Here is a 17,795-nt window from a genome sequence, read left to right on the forward strand (position 1 = left end):
AGGTTTTTTTTTTTTGAAATATATCGAAAATATCATCTAAAGATACAAAACATGCCATAAGTTCATTACATTTTTACTCATTGTTCCTAACACATATAATTTGCTCCATAAATTCATAAAACAGCACTAAGCACTTAAACAAAATAAAAAATCATATTCAACCATAGCCCATAACTTTCAATTATATTTTTAAAACATTCAAGCCCTAATATTAAATGTTGATTACTTGTAACTAATCATTTAAACAAACAAAGCTATAAATAAAACAACAAAATCATTTAACTACAAGTCTAGAACAACAAAAAAATCAAAAAAAATATAAAAAGATTAAACCCTTACATATCTATATTTTCTCCTAATCATCACATAAAACAAAATAAATAAATAAACCATACTAGTTCTATATTGGAATTCTGACGTAATATGGGTCGGTTCAACCAGAATTTTGGTTTTTCCGGTAAAAAAAGCAACCAGGTTGTGAGTAGTGGCGTCAAGTCGCTGGGAGTTTTTTTGGGGGCGGGATTTGGAAATGAAATGGGTGGATCGGTTTGAGTTATTTTATTTAGTTTAAATTTCTTTAGGTTGGGTTTAGACTTGTGTTAATAAAAATTGATTGCAGATTGGGCTTTGATTGGATTAAATAATTAAGTGAATAAGTGGTTAATGATTATTTTTTTTCTAAGTGGGGCGGTTGAAAATTTTCAAGGGGTTCGGGTAAAAAATTCCAAGGGGTGCGATCGGGATTTCCGGTGAAAAATAACACTAAAAAATATTTTTTCATGGGGTGCGCCCGCCCACCCTTGGCTTAGGGTGGGTACGCCCCTGAGAACGCCATCTCTCTCACTCTACAATTTCACCTTTAAATCTATGCTTATACCACAAAAAAGCCAACGACTTGACATCCGTAACAATGTCCGCCACAGTCGAGTTCTTACCGGAAAACAACTTCTCGTTTTTGGCCCTCCATAACCTCCAGCTGGCGACGATCAAAATACCCTGAAGCAGGCTTTTCTTATGCCCTTCCGCTGCACAGAACTCGTGCAGAGCAGCAACATCCTTCACACTGAAAACGTAGATCTCTGGGATCCGACACCAAACAGAAATGTTATGCCAAACGCCTGCAGAAACGCTACAACCTGTAATAATATGATCGACTGATCCTTCCCCTTCTTCGCACCATGCACAAACGTCATTGTCCACATGAATATTTCTTTTAATCAACGATGTCTTCGTTGGGAGCCGATCCAAGAAGGCGCGCCACATAAAAATATTACACATATTAGGAACCCACTTGCTCCATTTAAAACCAAATTGATCCGCATTGTTACTGTGACCACGCATCCATTTCTTTGTCCCGGAAACCGAAAAAACTACGTTTCTACTATCGTTCCATTCCCATTTATCATCCATCTCTTCCAACACGCAACCACCCAGATCAGCTTCCAATTCGCTCTTTTCTGCCAGCTCCACTTCCAAACCCACAGCTGAATTCCAATTCCACTTAATCTTTAACCCATCTTCAGACCACTCGCATCTATCCGCAACAACACACAACTTGTTTTTTTCTCTTCTAAACAGGTTAGGAAACCTTTCCTTCAGTGAAAATACCCTGAAGCAGGCTTTTCTTATGCCCTTCCGCTGCACAGAACTCGTGCAGAGCAGCAACATCCTTCACACTGAAAACGTAGATCTCTGGGATCCGACACCAAACAGAAATGCTATGCCAAACGCCTGCAGAAACGCTACAAACTGTAATAAAATGATCGACTGATCCTTCCCCTTCTTCGCACCACGCACAAACGTCATTGTCCACATGATATTTCTTTTAATCAACGATGTCTTCGTCGGGAGCCGATCCAAGAAGGCGCGCCACATAAAAATGTTACACTTATTAGGAACCCACTTGCTCCATTTAAAACCAAATTGATCCGCATTGTTACTGTGACCACGCATCCATTTCTTTGTCCCGGAAACCGAAAAAAACTACGTTTCTACTATCGTTCCATTCCCATTTATCATCCTTCTCTTCCAACACGCAACCACCCAGATCAGCTTCCAATTCGATCCTTTCTGCCAGCTCCACTTCCAAGCCCACAGCTGAATTCCAATTCCACTTAATCTTTAACCCATCTTCAGACCACTCACATCTATCCGCAACAACACACAACTTGTTTTTTTCTCTTCTAAACAGGTTAGGAAACCTTTCCTTCAGTGGTTGCTGTCCTAACCAAATATCAATCTAGAAACGTATTTGAGTCCCACTCCCAACCCTGCCCTGAATCATAGAACTAACCCTGATCTCTTGTATCTTAATTTTATTACAAACAGTGACTATCGTTTTCCAAACCCCCGTCAAATCATTACGGACTGGAGCCACCCCCACCTACGGCTTGACCCTTGCAGATAATCAACAACCTTTCTCCATAACGAATGATTTTCCGTGAAGTACCTCCACAACCATTTTATCAGCAACGCCTCATTATCTACTTTCATAATCGACAAACCCAGCCCACCTTCTTTAACTGGGTTCGTGACAATCTCCCAAGAAACCCAACTCATTTTTTTCACCTCATCCGAGCCTCCCAAAGAAAACACCTCATAAGCCCTTCCAAAGTGTCATCGTTTTCCAAACCCCCGTCAAATCATTACGGACTGGAGCCACCCCCCACCTACGGCTCGACCCATGCAGATAATCAACAACCTTTCTCCATAACGAATGATTTTCCGTGAAGTACCTCCACAACCATTTTATCAGCAACGCCTCATTATCTACTTTCAGAACCGATAAACCCAGCCCACCTTCTTTAACTGGTTTCGTCACAATCTCCCAAGAAACCCAACTCATTTTTTTCACCTCATCCGAGCCTCCCAAAGAAAACACCTCATAAGCCCTTCCAAAGTGTCGATGACTCTAACTGGGGCCTTAAATAATGAAAAATAATAAGTAGGCAAGCTGTCTAAAACGGACTTGATCAAAGTAACTCTCCTTGCTTTAGACAAAGTTGACGCTTTCCACTTCGACAGCTTGCATCTAAAAATATCAACCACAGGATCCCGGTTTGCCACCCTATTCATGTTAACCACCACCTTAATTCCTAAATACATAAACGGAAAACCACCCGATTTGCACCCCAAAGTGTTAGTCCCGTAAAACCGGATCTTTCAATGATATCAAACCTAATCTTGTGAGAGTGCGGAATCCAATCACAAGACGATTCAAGATAAACCGAAAAATATGAAAACAAAGAACAATACCGAATCACCTTTAACCACTTGCACACGATTCTATTACTTGAATAAGCAAAACCGTCTAGTACAAGTGATCACAACCAAATCGCCTTCCTCTAGCTCTCTCTATGAATTCTGTAACAATGAAGTTCAAACCCTAAAACAAGTTAGAAACTTGTTTATATACTAACTCAAGCCCAAATCCCTACATGGGCTCCCCTTGGGCCTGCTTGGCCCACATGGCCTATAGCTTGGCCCAAGTGACCTGTAAAGGTCCAAAACCTAATACAAACTAACCCGGTAAAGCCCAGTTCGTAACCATAACCCGTTGTGTTAATTTGATGCGTCAGTCTCACACTTTAGGGCCTAACAATCTCCCCCTAGACTGATGCCATCAAATTGTCTTCATAACTTGAATTCAGCAACGTCTTCAACGAAATCTATGGTTGTCTCCAAGCTGCAGATGTTGTGGAAGTTCTTGACTTCTGAACTCTCAGCACTGGGTCTCTTTCTTCAGCTCTTGTGGTTAGCTTCATATCAGGATCACGATCAGCATTTGCTTGAAAATCTTGTTAAAAAGAATGTGAGAGGAGGATTCTCAACAGCTCTTTTCTTCTTCAGTCTTTGTCTTTCAAGCAGGTTCACGGTACTTCTTCAAATGCACATTCATTGTCAGACGGCGTCTCGTATCCGGTTCTTCTGACTCAGGTACATCTTGTTGTTGTGATGCTTTTGGCTTCTTCAGCAGCTAACAGCATCTCAGTCTTCATCAATCCCTGTTCTTGATTGAAATCAAGTTCTGCACATGCTCACAAACTCATAAGCAAACATTTCTTATGCAACAGGGAGTGTACCATATGAACACTAGGTACATCAAATTTCACAATTTAAATTCTCTTAACTTTTGATGATCAGTCAAATCTTCAAGAACGGTTATTTTTTTTTTAATTTTTAAGAAAACAAATAATCACTCTATTTTTGGATTTTTGGAATTTTCTATTTTTTTTTAATTTTTAAAGAACTAAAAACAAATAAAAACTCAAATATAAACAGCTACCATAATATACAATTACAATTGCAATGGGATCAAAATTCGTTCTAAGGCAAACTAAGGAACACTTTTCAGTACGAGCCTAATCAAACTGGTCTATGCGATTGCCAATATGTTTGTCCACTTAAACTTTAACGCTCAACTTTCAATTTTCAACTTCGTGATATGCTTAAGGTAATATTATACTATTATACCCATGTGTCCCATTCCAAGGCATACCCCCACGATCAAGGTAAGCACAACGATTCATCGTAACAGATGAGTATACTGATGTCATCCTTTAAGATATCCTGACTGAGTCTAGGTCTGCATATAATCTGTTTTATCATGTTTTGATTTCTTAACAATGAACACCCAAATAAATACTAATCAAATCCCGGAAATATAAACAGCACACTCTATCATGCAAGTATTTTCCCTACCACATATTTCACAAGTCCAATCCAGATTTCTGAAATCTTAACTGGGAATAGGTTGAGAAAAGAACAGAATAGATCTTTTGCAGAGATGGTATAATATACAGATCAAATGAGTTTTTCTCAATTTGATATAGGTTTCTTGGGGTTTCTTTTGGGCACTAGAGGGCCTCTTTCGGGTGTATTAGATCTACAGCGCGACAACGTACAGCTAGGTCAGCATGTATCTGGATGCAGCAGAAGCTGTCGTTGCCTAGCACCTCCAGGTCAGCATATATCTGGATGCAGCAGAGGAGGTACACGATTTTTTCAGAGAAGATTTCAGAATCAGATCAAAATTGTGTGTATCGGGACAACATACAGACATTCAAATAGAAATGAGCTAATTCCAAGTGACTTTCTTTCCTGGGGTCATGTACAATTTTAGTTCTAAGCAGAAGGACAACCAAGATATCCCCGGATGATTCAACAATATAAAGACCCGAAACCTCAGATGTTGGCTATCTATCAGCGCAAGATTTAAGACCATAAAATCATACGCCGTTGGTATGTTACCCACATGATACATAGTTCGTTATGTTTATATCACTTAGTATCTTTTATCATGTTGAGCGTCAAGCCTGTCGACATATCGCAGTAGATCCTAGTCTTTTCAGCTATGGCACCTTACATGTGTTAGTCAAAACCCTTTAGCACGAACATTTATTTCACTTCCCATTTCATGCAATTTTTCTTTTTGGCTTTTTCATTTTTCTAATGTTTTTGTATTTTTCTCATTTTCTCCCCCTAAAACAATGCATATATATACAGCAAACTCTTTTTGAATTTTTCTTTTCTGAGAGTTTTCTCCCCCAAGACTCTATATCTATCTATATGTTCCTCTCCCCCCCTAAATTTGTGCATAAATCTTGTATTTTTGCGCAAATTTACCATTTACTAGAGAAAGGACACTTTATGTACAAAGTTATAAACTAAGAAAAAGAGAGAAAAATATTTTTGCTTAACCGTTCTGTCATCAGACTGAAGACTAATCAAATTCAAATCAAAGTACTGAATTTAAACGGTACCTTTTGCTGATCTTATCTTACTTCTCTAATCTCCTCCAAAGGAAACATATCATCTGTAAAAAAAAAATTGAACTTTTTGCAACAGTGAAATGTTACCCGTTTTATCTCTGGAACAACCGCTATCAACATTCCAGAGATTGTCAACAGCTCCTCCTTAGTTGTTCCTGAAAAGTAAGGAGATTAGTAAGACATGGGTACCCAGGCCATCGTGGTCCTGGGATTACCTGAAGCATCAAAATAAGACACTTCTTTCAAACACAAGTCCCCTTTAATTTCAAGGATTGGAGACGTTGCTGCTTTGGATTTGGGTTTCCAAAACTGTTTCGGTCTAGCAAACGCGTTTGTTGCCTTCGGTTGAGCAACTTTAGCTGTTTCAGGTTTGTTAGTTTTAGAAACACGTTTTTGTTCCTGAACAGCCTTGCGTTTGTTTTTAGCAGCATTCCAATCCCCATCAGAAGGTTTAACCTTGGGATTCACATTCTTCATTGCCTTAGGTGAAGATACCTTCATTGGCTTGGAATGATTGTTATCCTTTGATGTAACCCTCTGATTTTGCATATAGTAGGGTACGTAGGGACGCCTTGGGCAGTTTCTAGCAATATGACCCGCAATGCCACAGTTGTAGCAAGTTTGTCTTTTCATCGGAAAGACATTTTGCGTAGCTTGATTTGCTCTAGCAGGTCCTGAAGGACAAACCGGTCCTTTTTGCTTTGGATGTGACTGCACATTACTCTTAGACGAAGATGAATTTGGGTGCTTGTATTTGCTGTTTGCAAAAGTCTTGTTGCTCTGAGCACCATTCTTCGTCTTTTCTCCCTGATTAGAGCTTTTCTTCACCTTGTCACGAGCCTTACGAGATTGTGATTGTCCTTGATGAGCAGACTTCTTATATCCCTGATTTTGATCTACTCGTTTTGGCTCCTTCTGTGTGTTGTGAACCGGCTCACAAACATCAGCACAAGAGTGAATATTCGCATTTTGTTGCACGTTTGGGCGATGAACACAATTTCTAGCAATGTGCCCAGGAATTCCACAGTTGAAACATGTCTGTCGCTTCAATGTATGGAGATTCGGAGAGCCAGCAGCAGTAGCTGATCTGATGGGCCTAGATGACCGAGCTTGCTTAGCTTGCTTAGGTTGCTTTGCTTGTGTTCCATGTGCCTTTTCTGATTTTTTCTGTACCTGTTGATCAGAACTAGCACAAGCATGAGATTCAGTCAACTGATGTTTTTCGTCTTTTATAATTTTATTAGGATCATTTTGAAAAGACGATTCAGTTTCTGTTTTAATTTCCTTTTCAGAAACATTTTCTTCTGACTTTTCATTTAATGTGACCACCTCTTCCCTTTCAAAATTTGGTTCAGTTTTAATTTCAGAAGATGTAGAAGTTTCATCAAAACGTGTTTCTGCATCACATGCATCAACGGTTTCCAATGGGATCCCACTAGATTCAACATTAGGGACACCTACTGAGACCGATTCAGAAGAAGAATCAGGATATTCTTGATTTTCTTGAGAAGTAGTTTCAGTGGTTTCACTGAATGTATCCTGAGGGACCTCACTTGTACCACTATCATCAACTGAAGAGTTAGAAACATCACATTCACAATCATTAGCTGAAGAAAATTCATCGCCAGAATTAATGTTCACAGATTCAACACACCCATCATCAGTCTTGCCCAAAACATCAGGCCCATTGGACGCTAACGAAAGAAACATGCTAAAAATACTTTGTCCTAAAAGAAGATCAGGATTATTTTCATCAAAACAAGGTTTTTGTAAATCAGAATTTAAAACTTGTTCTCCCCCAAGAGTATCTTCACATTTCAAGTCAACCTTTTCTGCACATGCAAACGACTGGTTAGGATCAACATTGCCTTTAGAAACAAAGTTCATTGATGGGGCTGACTTTTTATTGCTAACAGATTCATTCTTGACAGATGACTTATCAACTTTTGGTCCATAAGTCATTTTACCCTCATTAATTAGCTCCTCTTCCGTGAAAGGCAAATATGTATAATTGTGATTGTAAGGAGGAGGAGCTTTTGTGTATCCCAAACCAGCTCCTTTCTTTTCTTTGTACTCTAGTTGTATATCACAAATGTTCTTGACCAAATTACTAGAAGTGTCAAATTTTTTAATATTAATTTCATTTACCTGATATTTGACCATTAGGTCTTCTAATTCTTTGGTCAAGTCACTAATTGTTGCTAGAGCATCTAAAAAATTACAGTTCTTAGAGCTGAGATCTTCTTTTAACTGAACGATATCTTTTCTTTGGGCCTCAATTTTTTCTTTGTAAAGTTTTTCATTTTTGGCCAAAGTAAAGTTTTTATTTTTAATATCTTTGTAATCTTGAATCAACTCAGCGTTGTGTAACCGATATGCCTCAACTCTTTCTCTACACTCAGGAGTGCAAAAGACAGAAAGCATCTCTTCACGTAATGTCATAATTTCAATGGGTGGTTGATACTTTTGTTCTTCTCCTCAAAACACAAACTAAACGAGCACCCGTGTACTCGCTAACTCAAACCCTTTGCACGCGAATGAACCCACTTTCTGAACCGCACCTCAAAACCTTTCAAACTTTATCACAAACAAAACCTTTTTTTTTATGATTAGGTAATGATTACTAATGATTTGATTATTATTATTATTATGATAATAAATAACTTAAACGAGAGCAACTGTTGTCTTCTTCCTTTATCAAAACCTACCAAAACCCTAATTTAAAAAAAACGATCAAAACCTGTATTCCTTTTCCTTTGTAAAACAATGCCGCCAAGGGTGACGAACAGTAACCGGATGAAAGGTTAACGTAGGTGAGAAGGGTGATCGATGAAGGGTGACGAACAGTAACCGGATAAGGTTGATGAAATGGTGATGTTGTGGCCGGCGGTGAGGTCGGAGAAGAAGACCGGAGTCGACGAAGATGAACGTCGGAGGTCGAGATGCAGGTTATTAGTCTGAGGTGGTTGCGAGTCGGAGATGAGATGATGAACTTCACGTGAAAACAGTGACTCGAAATCTCTGTGGAGATGAGACTCGAAACCTCTGTCGAAACAATGAAGTTAAACATGATGTGATGATGGGCTGGTTGCGACTCAGAGTATTTCAACTCGAAACCTGGTTGCGACTGTGGAGGTTGCGAGTCGGAACGATATACGAGGTGATGAACGACGACGGTGCGAGACAGTGGTGGTTTGAAGATGACCCGAGACCTTATAGACAACACTCGAAACCTCTGTCTCGGAACGAATGCGGTGACTCGGAACCGATACGTTTGCGACTCGAGAACTCGAAATCTTATTGAAGTTGATGAGTCGAGACCCTGAGAATGTTGATGACTCGAGAGTGAACAGAGGTTGCGGACTCGAGACCGAGATGAAGTGAAGTCGAGACCTTGAAACCAGTGTATGATAATTTGAGTCGAAACCAATGATGATGATGACTCGTATGTTGCGACTCGAGACGGTGAAGATTACAACTCGAGACCGTGAGAGGATGATGCAAAGTCGAGACCGTCGGGAAGTTGTTGAGTCGAGACCTCGTTGACTCGAGAACGTGGTTGCGATTTGATTGGAATGACTCGAGACCATGCTGGGAATCACCTTTGAGTCGAGACTAGCTGAATGATGACTCGAGACTAGTTGTTGGATGACTCGAGACCAGTTGACTCGAGGCCTTGAAAACTTTGTGAGTCGAGACCGTGGCGATGACTCGAAACCGATGAAGATGATTCTTGTTGCGACTCAAATGATTCAACAGATTGATTGGCGAGACAGCTGTTTCCTCAAAGCAAAATCAATTTTCCTAAAATAAAGGAAACTAAATATCGTGAAAGAAGGAGTTTTAAAATCTTTTAAAACTTTTCCAAAAATTTGACTTATTTTTCGGATATTTTTTCAAATTTTTTTGAAAACACAAAAAGATTGTTTTTTTTTTTTTGAGTTAACTGCCATTTTCGTCCCTGTGGTTTGGTCACTTTGGCCATTTCAGTCCATTTTTCAAAAATGCGCCATTTTCCTCCCCGGCGTTCTGGAAAGGTGCCATTTCAGTCCAAAAATCATAACCCAGTTAAGTCGGTTAGTAAATAAGGACTGATTGTGTAAATTTGTAATATAAAGGACTGATTGTGTAAATTTGTAACACCACCACCACTAGCCCTGCCACCACCACCACTCCGCTGCCACCACCACCACCACCACCGCCACCACCACCACTCCGCTGCCACCGCCACCACCACCACTCCGCTGCCACCACCACCACTCCGCTGCCACCACCGCCACCACCACCACTCCGCTGCCACCGCCACCACCACCACTCCGCTGCCACCACCACCACCACCACTCTGCTGCCACCGCCACCACCAATTTTGTTGATGATAATGTTGTTGCTGCTGTTACTGTTGCTTCCTTCAAATATTAATAGAGGCGATGATGATGATGATGATGAATTTGTCGTCGTCCGTATCAATTTGTCGTCTACAAATCTACATTTGAAATCAATTGAAGCTCGATTTAGGTTTTCTTCTAAATCAATAAACAGAAACCGATAAACATAAAAACACTATAAACAATTGAGTATGATAATATTATTATTAATCGATAACAGTGCAAAGAGTACCGGATAGTAGGGAACCGAAGCCGCAGATAGATAGAGTGCCATCGGGAGAAACAATTTGCTCGAAATCGGACTCCGTTGTAAGTTCTGTGTGGTGAGAGAGGATGTCGGTTGAAGACGACATGGTTATGTGGCCGGAAAAGAGGCTCCGGCGGTTGCGTTGTGAGTGGAAGGTGAGTGTATGGAATTGGTAGGGTGTGAGGTTGAAGATGGAAGACGCAATCGGAGCTTGTGTTACGCCATTGAAGGTGTGTTAATGGTGGAAATGATGGCTTGATTGAGATTGCATTCATGGAGTTTTCAAGAGGTTACGAGTTCAGAGCAGTGATTAATTTTTGAATCATCAAACATTATTATTATTATGTGTTATCCATGTCATGAATCCCAAAAAATGGCCCTTGCTAACTTTACCTTCGGTGTTCATCGTGTGAGGTTGGTATGTTAGCTTCGTGACGGATTACGGGATAACAGGTGACAGGTTAAAATGTGCAATCCGAATCCGACTCATATGGTGGTGGCGGTGGTGGTGGTGGTGGCAGCGGAGTGGTGGTGGTGGCGGTGGCAGCGGAGTGGTGGTGGTGGCGGTGGTGGTGGTGGTGGCAGCGGAGTGGTGGTGGTGGCAGGGCTAGTGGTGGCGGTGTTACAAATTTACACAATCAGTCCTTTATGTTACAAATTTACACAATCAGTCCTTATTTACTAACCGACTTAACTGGGTTATGATTTTTGGACTGAAATGGCACCTTTCCAGAACGTCGGGGAGGAAAATGGCGCATTTTTGAAAAATGGACTGAAATGGCCAAAGTGACCAAACCACAGGGACGAAAATGGCAGTTAACTCTTTTTTTTTTTTAATCCTTTAACATCTTTTCAGAAACAATCAAAAAGCAAAATATAGTGATTTTTGATGAAATTCCGATGAACACTACGAAGAACGCGAAGAACACCGAACCAAAAATAACGAAAATCTTGAATCTTTGATATCACACCGAGCCTAGAAATAGGTTCTAATGGCTCTGATACCACTTGTTAGTCCCGTAAAACCGGATCTTTCAATGATATCAAACCTAATCTTGTGAGAGTGCGGAATCCAATCACAAGACGATTCAAGATAAACCGAAAAATATGAAAACAAAGAACAATACTGAATCACCTTTAACCACTTGCACACGATTCTATTACTTGAATAAGCAAAACCGTCTAGTACAAGTGATCACAACCAAATCGCCTTCCTCTAGCTCTCTCTATGAATTCTGTAACAATGAAGTTCAAACCCTAAAACAACTTAGAAACTTGTTTATATACTAACTCAAGCCCTAATCCCTACATGGGCTCCCCTTGGGCCTGCTTGGCCCACATGGCCTATAGCTTGGCCCAAGTGACCTGTAAAGGTCCAAAACCTAATACAAACTAACCCGGTAAAGCCCAGTTCGTAACCATAACCCGTTGTGTTAATTTGATGCGTCAGTCTCACACTTTAGGGCCTAACACAAAGCATCAGCTTTCGAACTCACCTCCTCACTATTGACTCCGACCCCGTAAACATCCGATTTATGAAGGTTGATCTTCAGACCGAACACAAAAAAAACACCTAAAGAATCCTCTTCATATTTTTAAAATTGAAATCTGACCAATCACCCATCAACATGGCGACATCGGCATAAAGCAAATGAGAAAGAATCGACCATTTCTGGGTAACCGAACCCCGTGGAAAGCCCCTATCAGCCCTGCCTTATTCATTAAGCCTGAAAACGCCTCCATAACCAAAATAAACAAGAAAGGAGATATAGGGTCACCTTGACGAATCCCTTTTTCACAGTCGAACTCGAAAGTTGGTGACCCATTGACCAAAACTGAGGATCTAGCCGACATCAAAACACCTCGAATCCAATTACACCACACTGGAGGAAACCCTATCTGATCCATGATCGCTAACCAAAACTCCCAATTAACATTATCATAGGCTTTATCAAAATCTATTTTAAACAAAGCATCTCTTTTCCGCTTTTTCTCGCCTAAGACAAAATCTCATTAACCATTAGAGGACCATCCAATATATACCTACCTAACAGAAAAGCCATCTGCGACTCTGAAACTAACTTCCCGATGACCATCTTTAATCTGTTCGCTAAGACCTTCGACACCACCTTACTTATGATCGCAATGAGATTAATTGGTCTGTAATCACCTAAAACCGCAGGATCCCCTTTTTTCGGAATCAGTGTAATGAAAGAAGACCCTACCCCCTTGTTAAACCTACCGCACTGATGAAAATACTGCATACAATCCACAAAATTAGACTCGAAAAAATCCTAAAAATTCCTCAAAAACCTGAAATTGAAGCCATCGGGCCCAGGCGCTTTATCAGCGCCACACCCAAACACCGCTTCCTTAATTTCATGAAGCGAAAAAGCACTCACCAAGGCCTCGGCGTCCTCATCGCTCAGCTTCCTGAAACCGTAACCACACAAAGATGGCCTAATACCCATGGATTCTCTAAATTTATTCTGGAAAAAACTGAGAACCTCTCTTTTGATCATTGCCGGTTTAATCTCCCAACCACCACCCACCATAAGAATTTAAATATAAAGGAAATCAAGAATAATAATTGTTGTAGTTAAAGTCATAATCTATAACTTTTTGATTTTCTTATTCTTCTTCTTCTTCGTAAGTTTATCTTCTCAAACCTTTGAAACAAGTTTGAGTTTTTAAACTTTTTTTCTTCTTCTTTTTTTCATTTATAGAGGACACTACACCGGAAACAAGTTTGAGTTTTTAAATTTGTTTCTTCTTTTTTTTTTTCATTTATAGAGGACACTACACCGGAAACAAGTTTGAGTTTTTAAATTTGTTTCACAGTCAAAATCCTTTTTAACAAGCATTAATCAAAGATATCACAGGTTTTTGATTGTTTGAGGGTTATGGTTTTAATTTGTGATTTGTGTTAGGGGGTTCATGTATTTGGATTTATGTTTTCAATTTGTGTTATTTTAGAACATCATACTTGTTTAATCTTAACTAGGTTTTTTTACGTCGCGTGTTACCGCGAAACGGAGAAAATGATAACGTAAAACAAACGTTATTTGAAAATGTAGCATGTTGTTTAGAAAGCCTAACCGTTTGAATTGGTTCAGATGATATCATCATACTATATTACGATACCAAATAAATACTTTTTTTGGAAAATAAATCCTTTTTTAATAAAACTTATATTGATCGAGGGTAAAAATTAAACAAAATTGCGTACTTAAGCTTAAAAAAAATAACGAAAATAAGTTATTAAAGAAATATCAAATTAACTGAGAAAGCAAAGATAAATTTAAAAAAAAAAGAGAAAAGAAGTATTAAAACAAAAATAAATGATATGGTTTTAGAAAAGGAAAAAATGAAAATACGTTAAAAGCTAAAAGTAAATATAATAATAAAAGGAAAAACTGAAAATATGTTAAAAGTTAAAAGAAATTATTAAAAATAATATATTGATATCATAAATATTAAAAAGCTACATATTATTTTAAATTTAAAATTACTATTCATGGTAGTTCGTAAACTATATTTAAGATTTGGGGTTATGGTTTCATTTTGTGATTTGTTTGGGGTTTCATGTATTTTGGTTTATGTTTCATTTTGTGTTTTTTTTTCTTAGAATATCATAGTTGTTGGATTTTTGATTTTACGGGTTATAGTTACATTTTTTGGTTTCATGTATTATGGATTCATTTTGAAGTTCTCGTTGGTGTTTGATGTTTTGTATAGGGATTTTTACATATTTCCTCCTACTAAGAGGGCTTATTATATATTTTCTCAAATAAAAAACTTAATTACATATTTCCTCTTTTTTAAGAAATTACTCAACTACCCTTTTCTTATTCACATAATCCTCATATCCCTTTTTTGTTACTGCGATTTAGGTCAAATAATGAGGTGATCCACTAGCTGCTGCATCCCTATATGCCATATAATTAGGTTTAGATTTTAATTAAATTGTTTAAAGAATAGAAGTTACAGAACTAAAACTAAAGCATGTTCGTGGTTTCAATTTAGGATCTAGAGATTCAGTTTTTTTATGTATTTCATCTTATCTGTTTCCTTTGGTTTTAATTAAATTCAAATTTAGTTTCCATTGGCTCTTTGTTTAAGTTTGTTGCACATTAAATTATGTATATGCGTATAACAAACCAACATTTTAAAGGGTAAGCTATTACTCACTTATCGAATATGATAATAGAAGTGGTGAAAAAGCGAGTTGAGGTGAAATATGAGGACAAGCATTTGGAGCTTTCACTTGATAAGAGAAAATGTATATGAATTGGGGAAATATGTAACTGATTGATGATATTAAAAAGAGGAAATATGTAAATTTTTATTTAATTAGTTCATTAAGGGTAAAATAGTCATTCAATAAGAGTAATTATATATATATATGGAACCCATTAAGTGACGGTTACCTTTGAAATCCATCTCCACCGTTAGATCTTGCTGAAACTAAATCCAGGCCGTTTAAACTCCATTTTTTAACCGCTATCTCGGTAGTTATGAGCAGTTTTTTAGCTGGGAGTTACCTCCGCAAGTTTCGGCCCCATGTTCTCCACATATGGCTCCTACAAACTGGATTGTGGGTTGACGGTTACTCCCATCTCAGTTCATGTTATTTAAATAACCGCTCCCATGGCGGTTTAGGGGAGTTTCTCACTGGTGGTTTTGCTCCTCATTATTCTGTCCATGACCTTGTCCATGACCTCCACTTCTATGGTGGTTATATTTTTTTTATGGGAAGGATGTACCCCACCCACGTTCTATCCTAAATTGTAGGTAACCTCCATATGGTTACCTCCTAAATTAGTCTATTTAAACCCATAACATGTAGTGTCTGTAGAACACATTTACCAGCTCATGAATGAAATCTTAGCAGCCATGGACACTGTCAAGTACTCTCTATCCCTCTCTCAAAGTTACCCTTTACCGCTTTTGTTAATGGGCATAATTTGAAATACTAATAATCATTTTGACTCCTTTTCAATTTGTGTTTCAGATGCTATGCTTGGGAGAATTCAGAATAGTTTCCAAGAAAAAGGTCCAAAGTGTTCGAACACAAGAGTTATCATGGTATCGGCAAGTACAAATGCTAGGAGCGGTATGTTACCAAACATATATATTTTTACATGATTTCATGGTTACATGTGTTTAACGGTCTCGGTTATTGTTAATAATTCTTTTGCAGTTGAATACATTTATATTAAATAGTATCCCAGTGGTAGTGATTGTGGTTTCATTTGGGTTGTTTACTTTACTTGGAGGAGATCTTACACCTACTAGAGCCTTCACATCACTCTCTTTGTTCGCTGTGCTACGTTTTCCACTCTTCATGCTTCCAAATACTATTTCTCAGGTTTTGTGTAATTAGTTCATATCCTTTTCATTTTCATTCCAAGTTTCTATATATCTTTATATATGCTCATTTACAGGCCGTAAATGTCCATGTTTCTTTGAAACGTATGGAAGATCTACTTTTGGCCGAGGAGAGACTTCTTCTTCCAAATCCACCTCTTGAACCAGGACTTCCAGCTATCTCAATTAGGAATGGATCATTTTCATGGGATTCAAAGGTAGTTGTTATTTGATTTTCTTTTGATGTGTCACAATGGAGAGCTTTTATTTACTTCATTTGTTTTATTGTGCAGTCAGATAAACCTACACTGTCTAATATAAATTTGGATATACCAACGGGCAGTCTGGTGGCAATTGTTGGAAGCACGGGAGAGGGAAAGACATCACTTGTATCTGCTATGCTTGGAGAACTTCCTCCAGTTAGATGCACATGTTGTTTTGAGAGGAACAATTGCTTGTGTCCCACAAGTCTCATGGATTTTCAATGCAGCTGTATGTCGTGTCATGTTTCTTTTTTGTTTGTGTTAACTATTTTCTGAAATAAGCGTGGCAAATGGGGTAGGCTGGGTTGATTCAAAACGCTATTTGTTCACATTTCACAAATGATTAATGTATTAAATGTTAATGAAAATAATAAATTTATTAGGTTGTATGCATTTAAACTACACTTTGGGCAACTTTTGACCCGTTTTCTTCTTAGCTATATTTTATATTACCAATTTGAACGAATCAACCTGTTTATAAGTATATGGGTTGGAGAAGCCACATCTAATTATAATGAATTTCCAATACATATGCCCTTGTAAATCATTTTGTGTTGTCATTTATTCTGATTAAGATCATCAACAATAATATTTTAAGAGTTAGTGGAAGTCTAATGGGTTGATATTTGTACATTTATTTTCCAGGTACGTGACAACATATTGTTTGGATCCCCCTTTGAACTTGCAAAGTATGAGAAGACACTAAATGTAACTGCATTGCAGCATGACTTGGAAATGCTTCCGGTAAGTATCATCGTGTTTCACTAGAGAACGAGTTGATGTTACCATATCTTCATATTTAAGGTATACTTTTAATAAATAAATTTATGGTGTTATGACAGGGCGGTGATCTTACTGAGATTGATGAAAGAGGGGTGAATATTAGTGGTGGGCAAAAGCAAAGAGTTTCCATGGCTAGAGCTGTATACTCTAATTCAGATGTATATGTGTTTGAGTGCATGGTCCATTAATGACAACAATAAATTTTGGTTATATTTTATTCTAAACGGGTCAATACGTGTTGCGTTTTATTTCAAACGGGTCAATTCGGATTGCGTTTTATTTCAAACGGGTGTTATAAAAAAATTAGTTGAAAGGGGAACGGGTTGAGAGTCATAATGCATACTTATGTCATTAAGACACTAAAATACCCGTCCACCGGACGGGCATTAAACTAGTTTTAATGAAAGGGGAAATATGTAATATATATGGGTTAGGAAGAGGAAATATGTAATTGAATTTTATGATTGGGTAAATATGTAATAAAACAGCTTAGGAGAGGGAAATATGTAAAAAACCCTTTTGTATAAAACGAGTAAACGCTAACCGCGCGTTACGGTGGAATGTTAATTATGAATGTTTATCATTATATGAAATACGGAAATTAATGGTTTATGAAAAACGTTCTTTTTTTGGTAAAATAACATGAAGTGTTAATAGAGATAGGTTCTCACACTCTTTTACCCTTGAAAATTTTTGTGTTGGAAACATATCCATTTCAAAGGAAACTTTTGTGCAAGATCGAGGAGTGACGGATTACACTATGTTTGCAAGAAAAAATCTATGTTACCATGTCAGTTCCTTAAGGCATGTGTGTAATTATCAAGGTATACTCTAATCAAAATTAAGACAACAACCATAACAACTATTAAAAAAAAAACAGGTAAATATTCTATTTCTTAAAATTACCATACTTATGACCAATCCTGCATATAAATATTCTATTATTATATTTGTCTTCTTTAATATGTATACTTAA

General features: G+C 38.0%; 1 protein-coding gene across 1 annotated transcript; it reads left to right on the forward strand.

The window, feature by feature from the left end:
* The first annotated feature begins 15,705 nt into the window (after nucleotides 1-15,705).
* Nucleotides 15,706-17,007, forward strand: LOC110870483 (ABC transporter C family member 2). Its single transcript, XM_035987382.1, has 5 exons — nucleotides 15,706-15,774; nucleotides 15,851-15,991; nucleotides 16,067-16,192; nucleotides 16,682-16,780; nucleotides 16,879-17,007. Exons 1-5 carry the CDS (start codon nucleotides 15,751-15,753, stop codon nucleotides 17,005-17,007), a joined length of 519 nt encoding a protein of 172 aa, XP_035843275.1. The 5' UTR covers nucleotides 15,706-15,750.
* Nucleotides 17,008-17,795: the final 788 nt, after the last annotated feature.

This window comes from Helianthus annuus, chromosome 1 (genome assembly GCF_002127325.2).
Source record: "Helianthus annuus cultivar XRQ/B chromosome 1, HanXRQr2.0-SUNRISE, whole genome shotgun sequence".
Classification (NCBI taxonomy): domain Eukaryota; kingdom Viridiplantae; phylum Streptophyta; class Magnoliopsida; order Asterales; family Asteraceae; genus Helianthus; species Helianthus annuus.

Excerpts from the sequence above, each read along its gene's own strand:
- LOC110870483 (XM_035987382.1), top strand. The coding sequence starts at position 15,751 with ATGCTTCCAAATACTATTTCTCAG. Across the intron at positions 15,775-15,850 it reads TTCCAAATACTATTTCTCAG|GCCGTAAATGTCCATGTTTC; the intron begins GTTTTGTGTAAT and ends GCTCATTTACAG. Across the intron at positions 15,992-16,066 it reads CATTTTCATGGGATTCAAAG|TCAGATAAACCTACACTGTC; the intron begins GTAGTTGTTATT and ends TTTATTGTGCAG.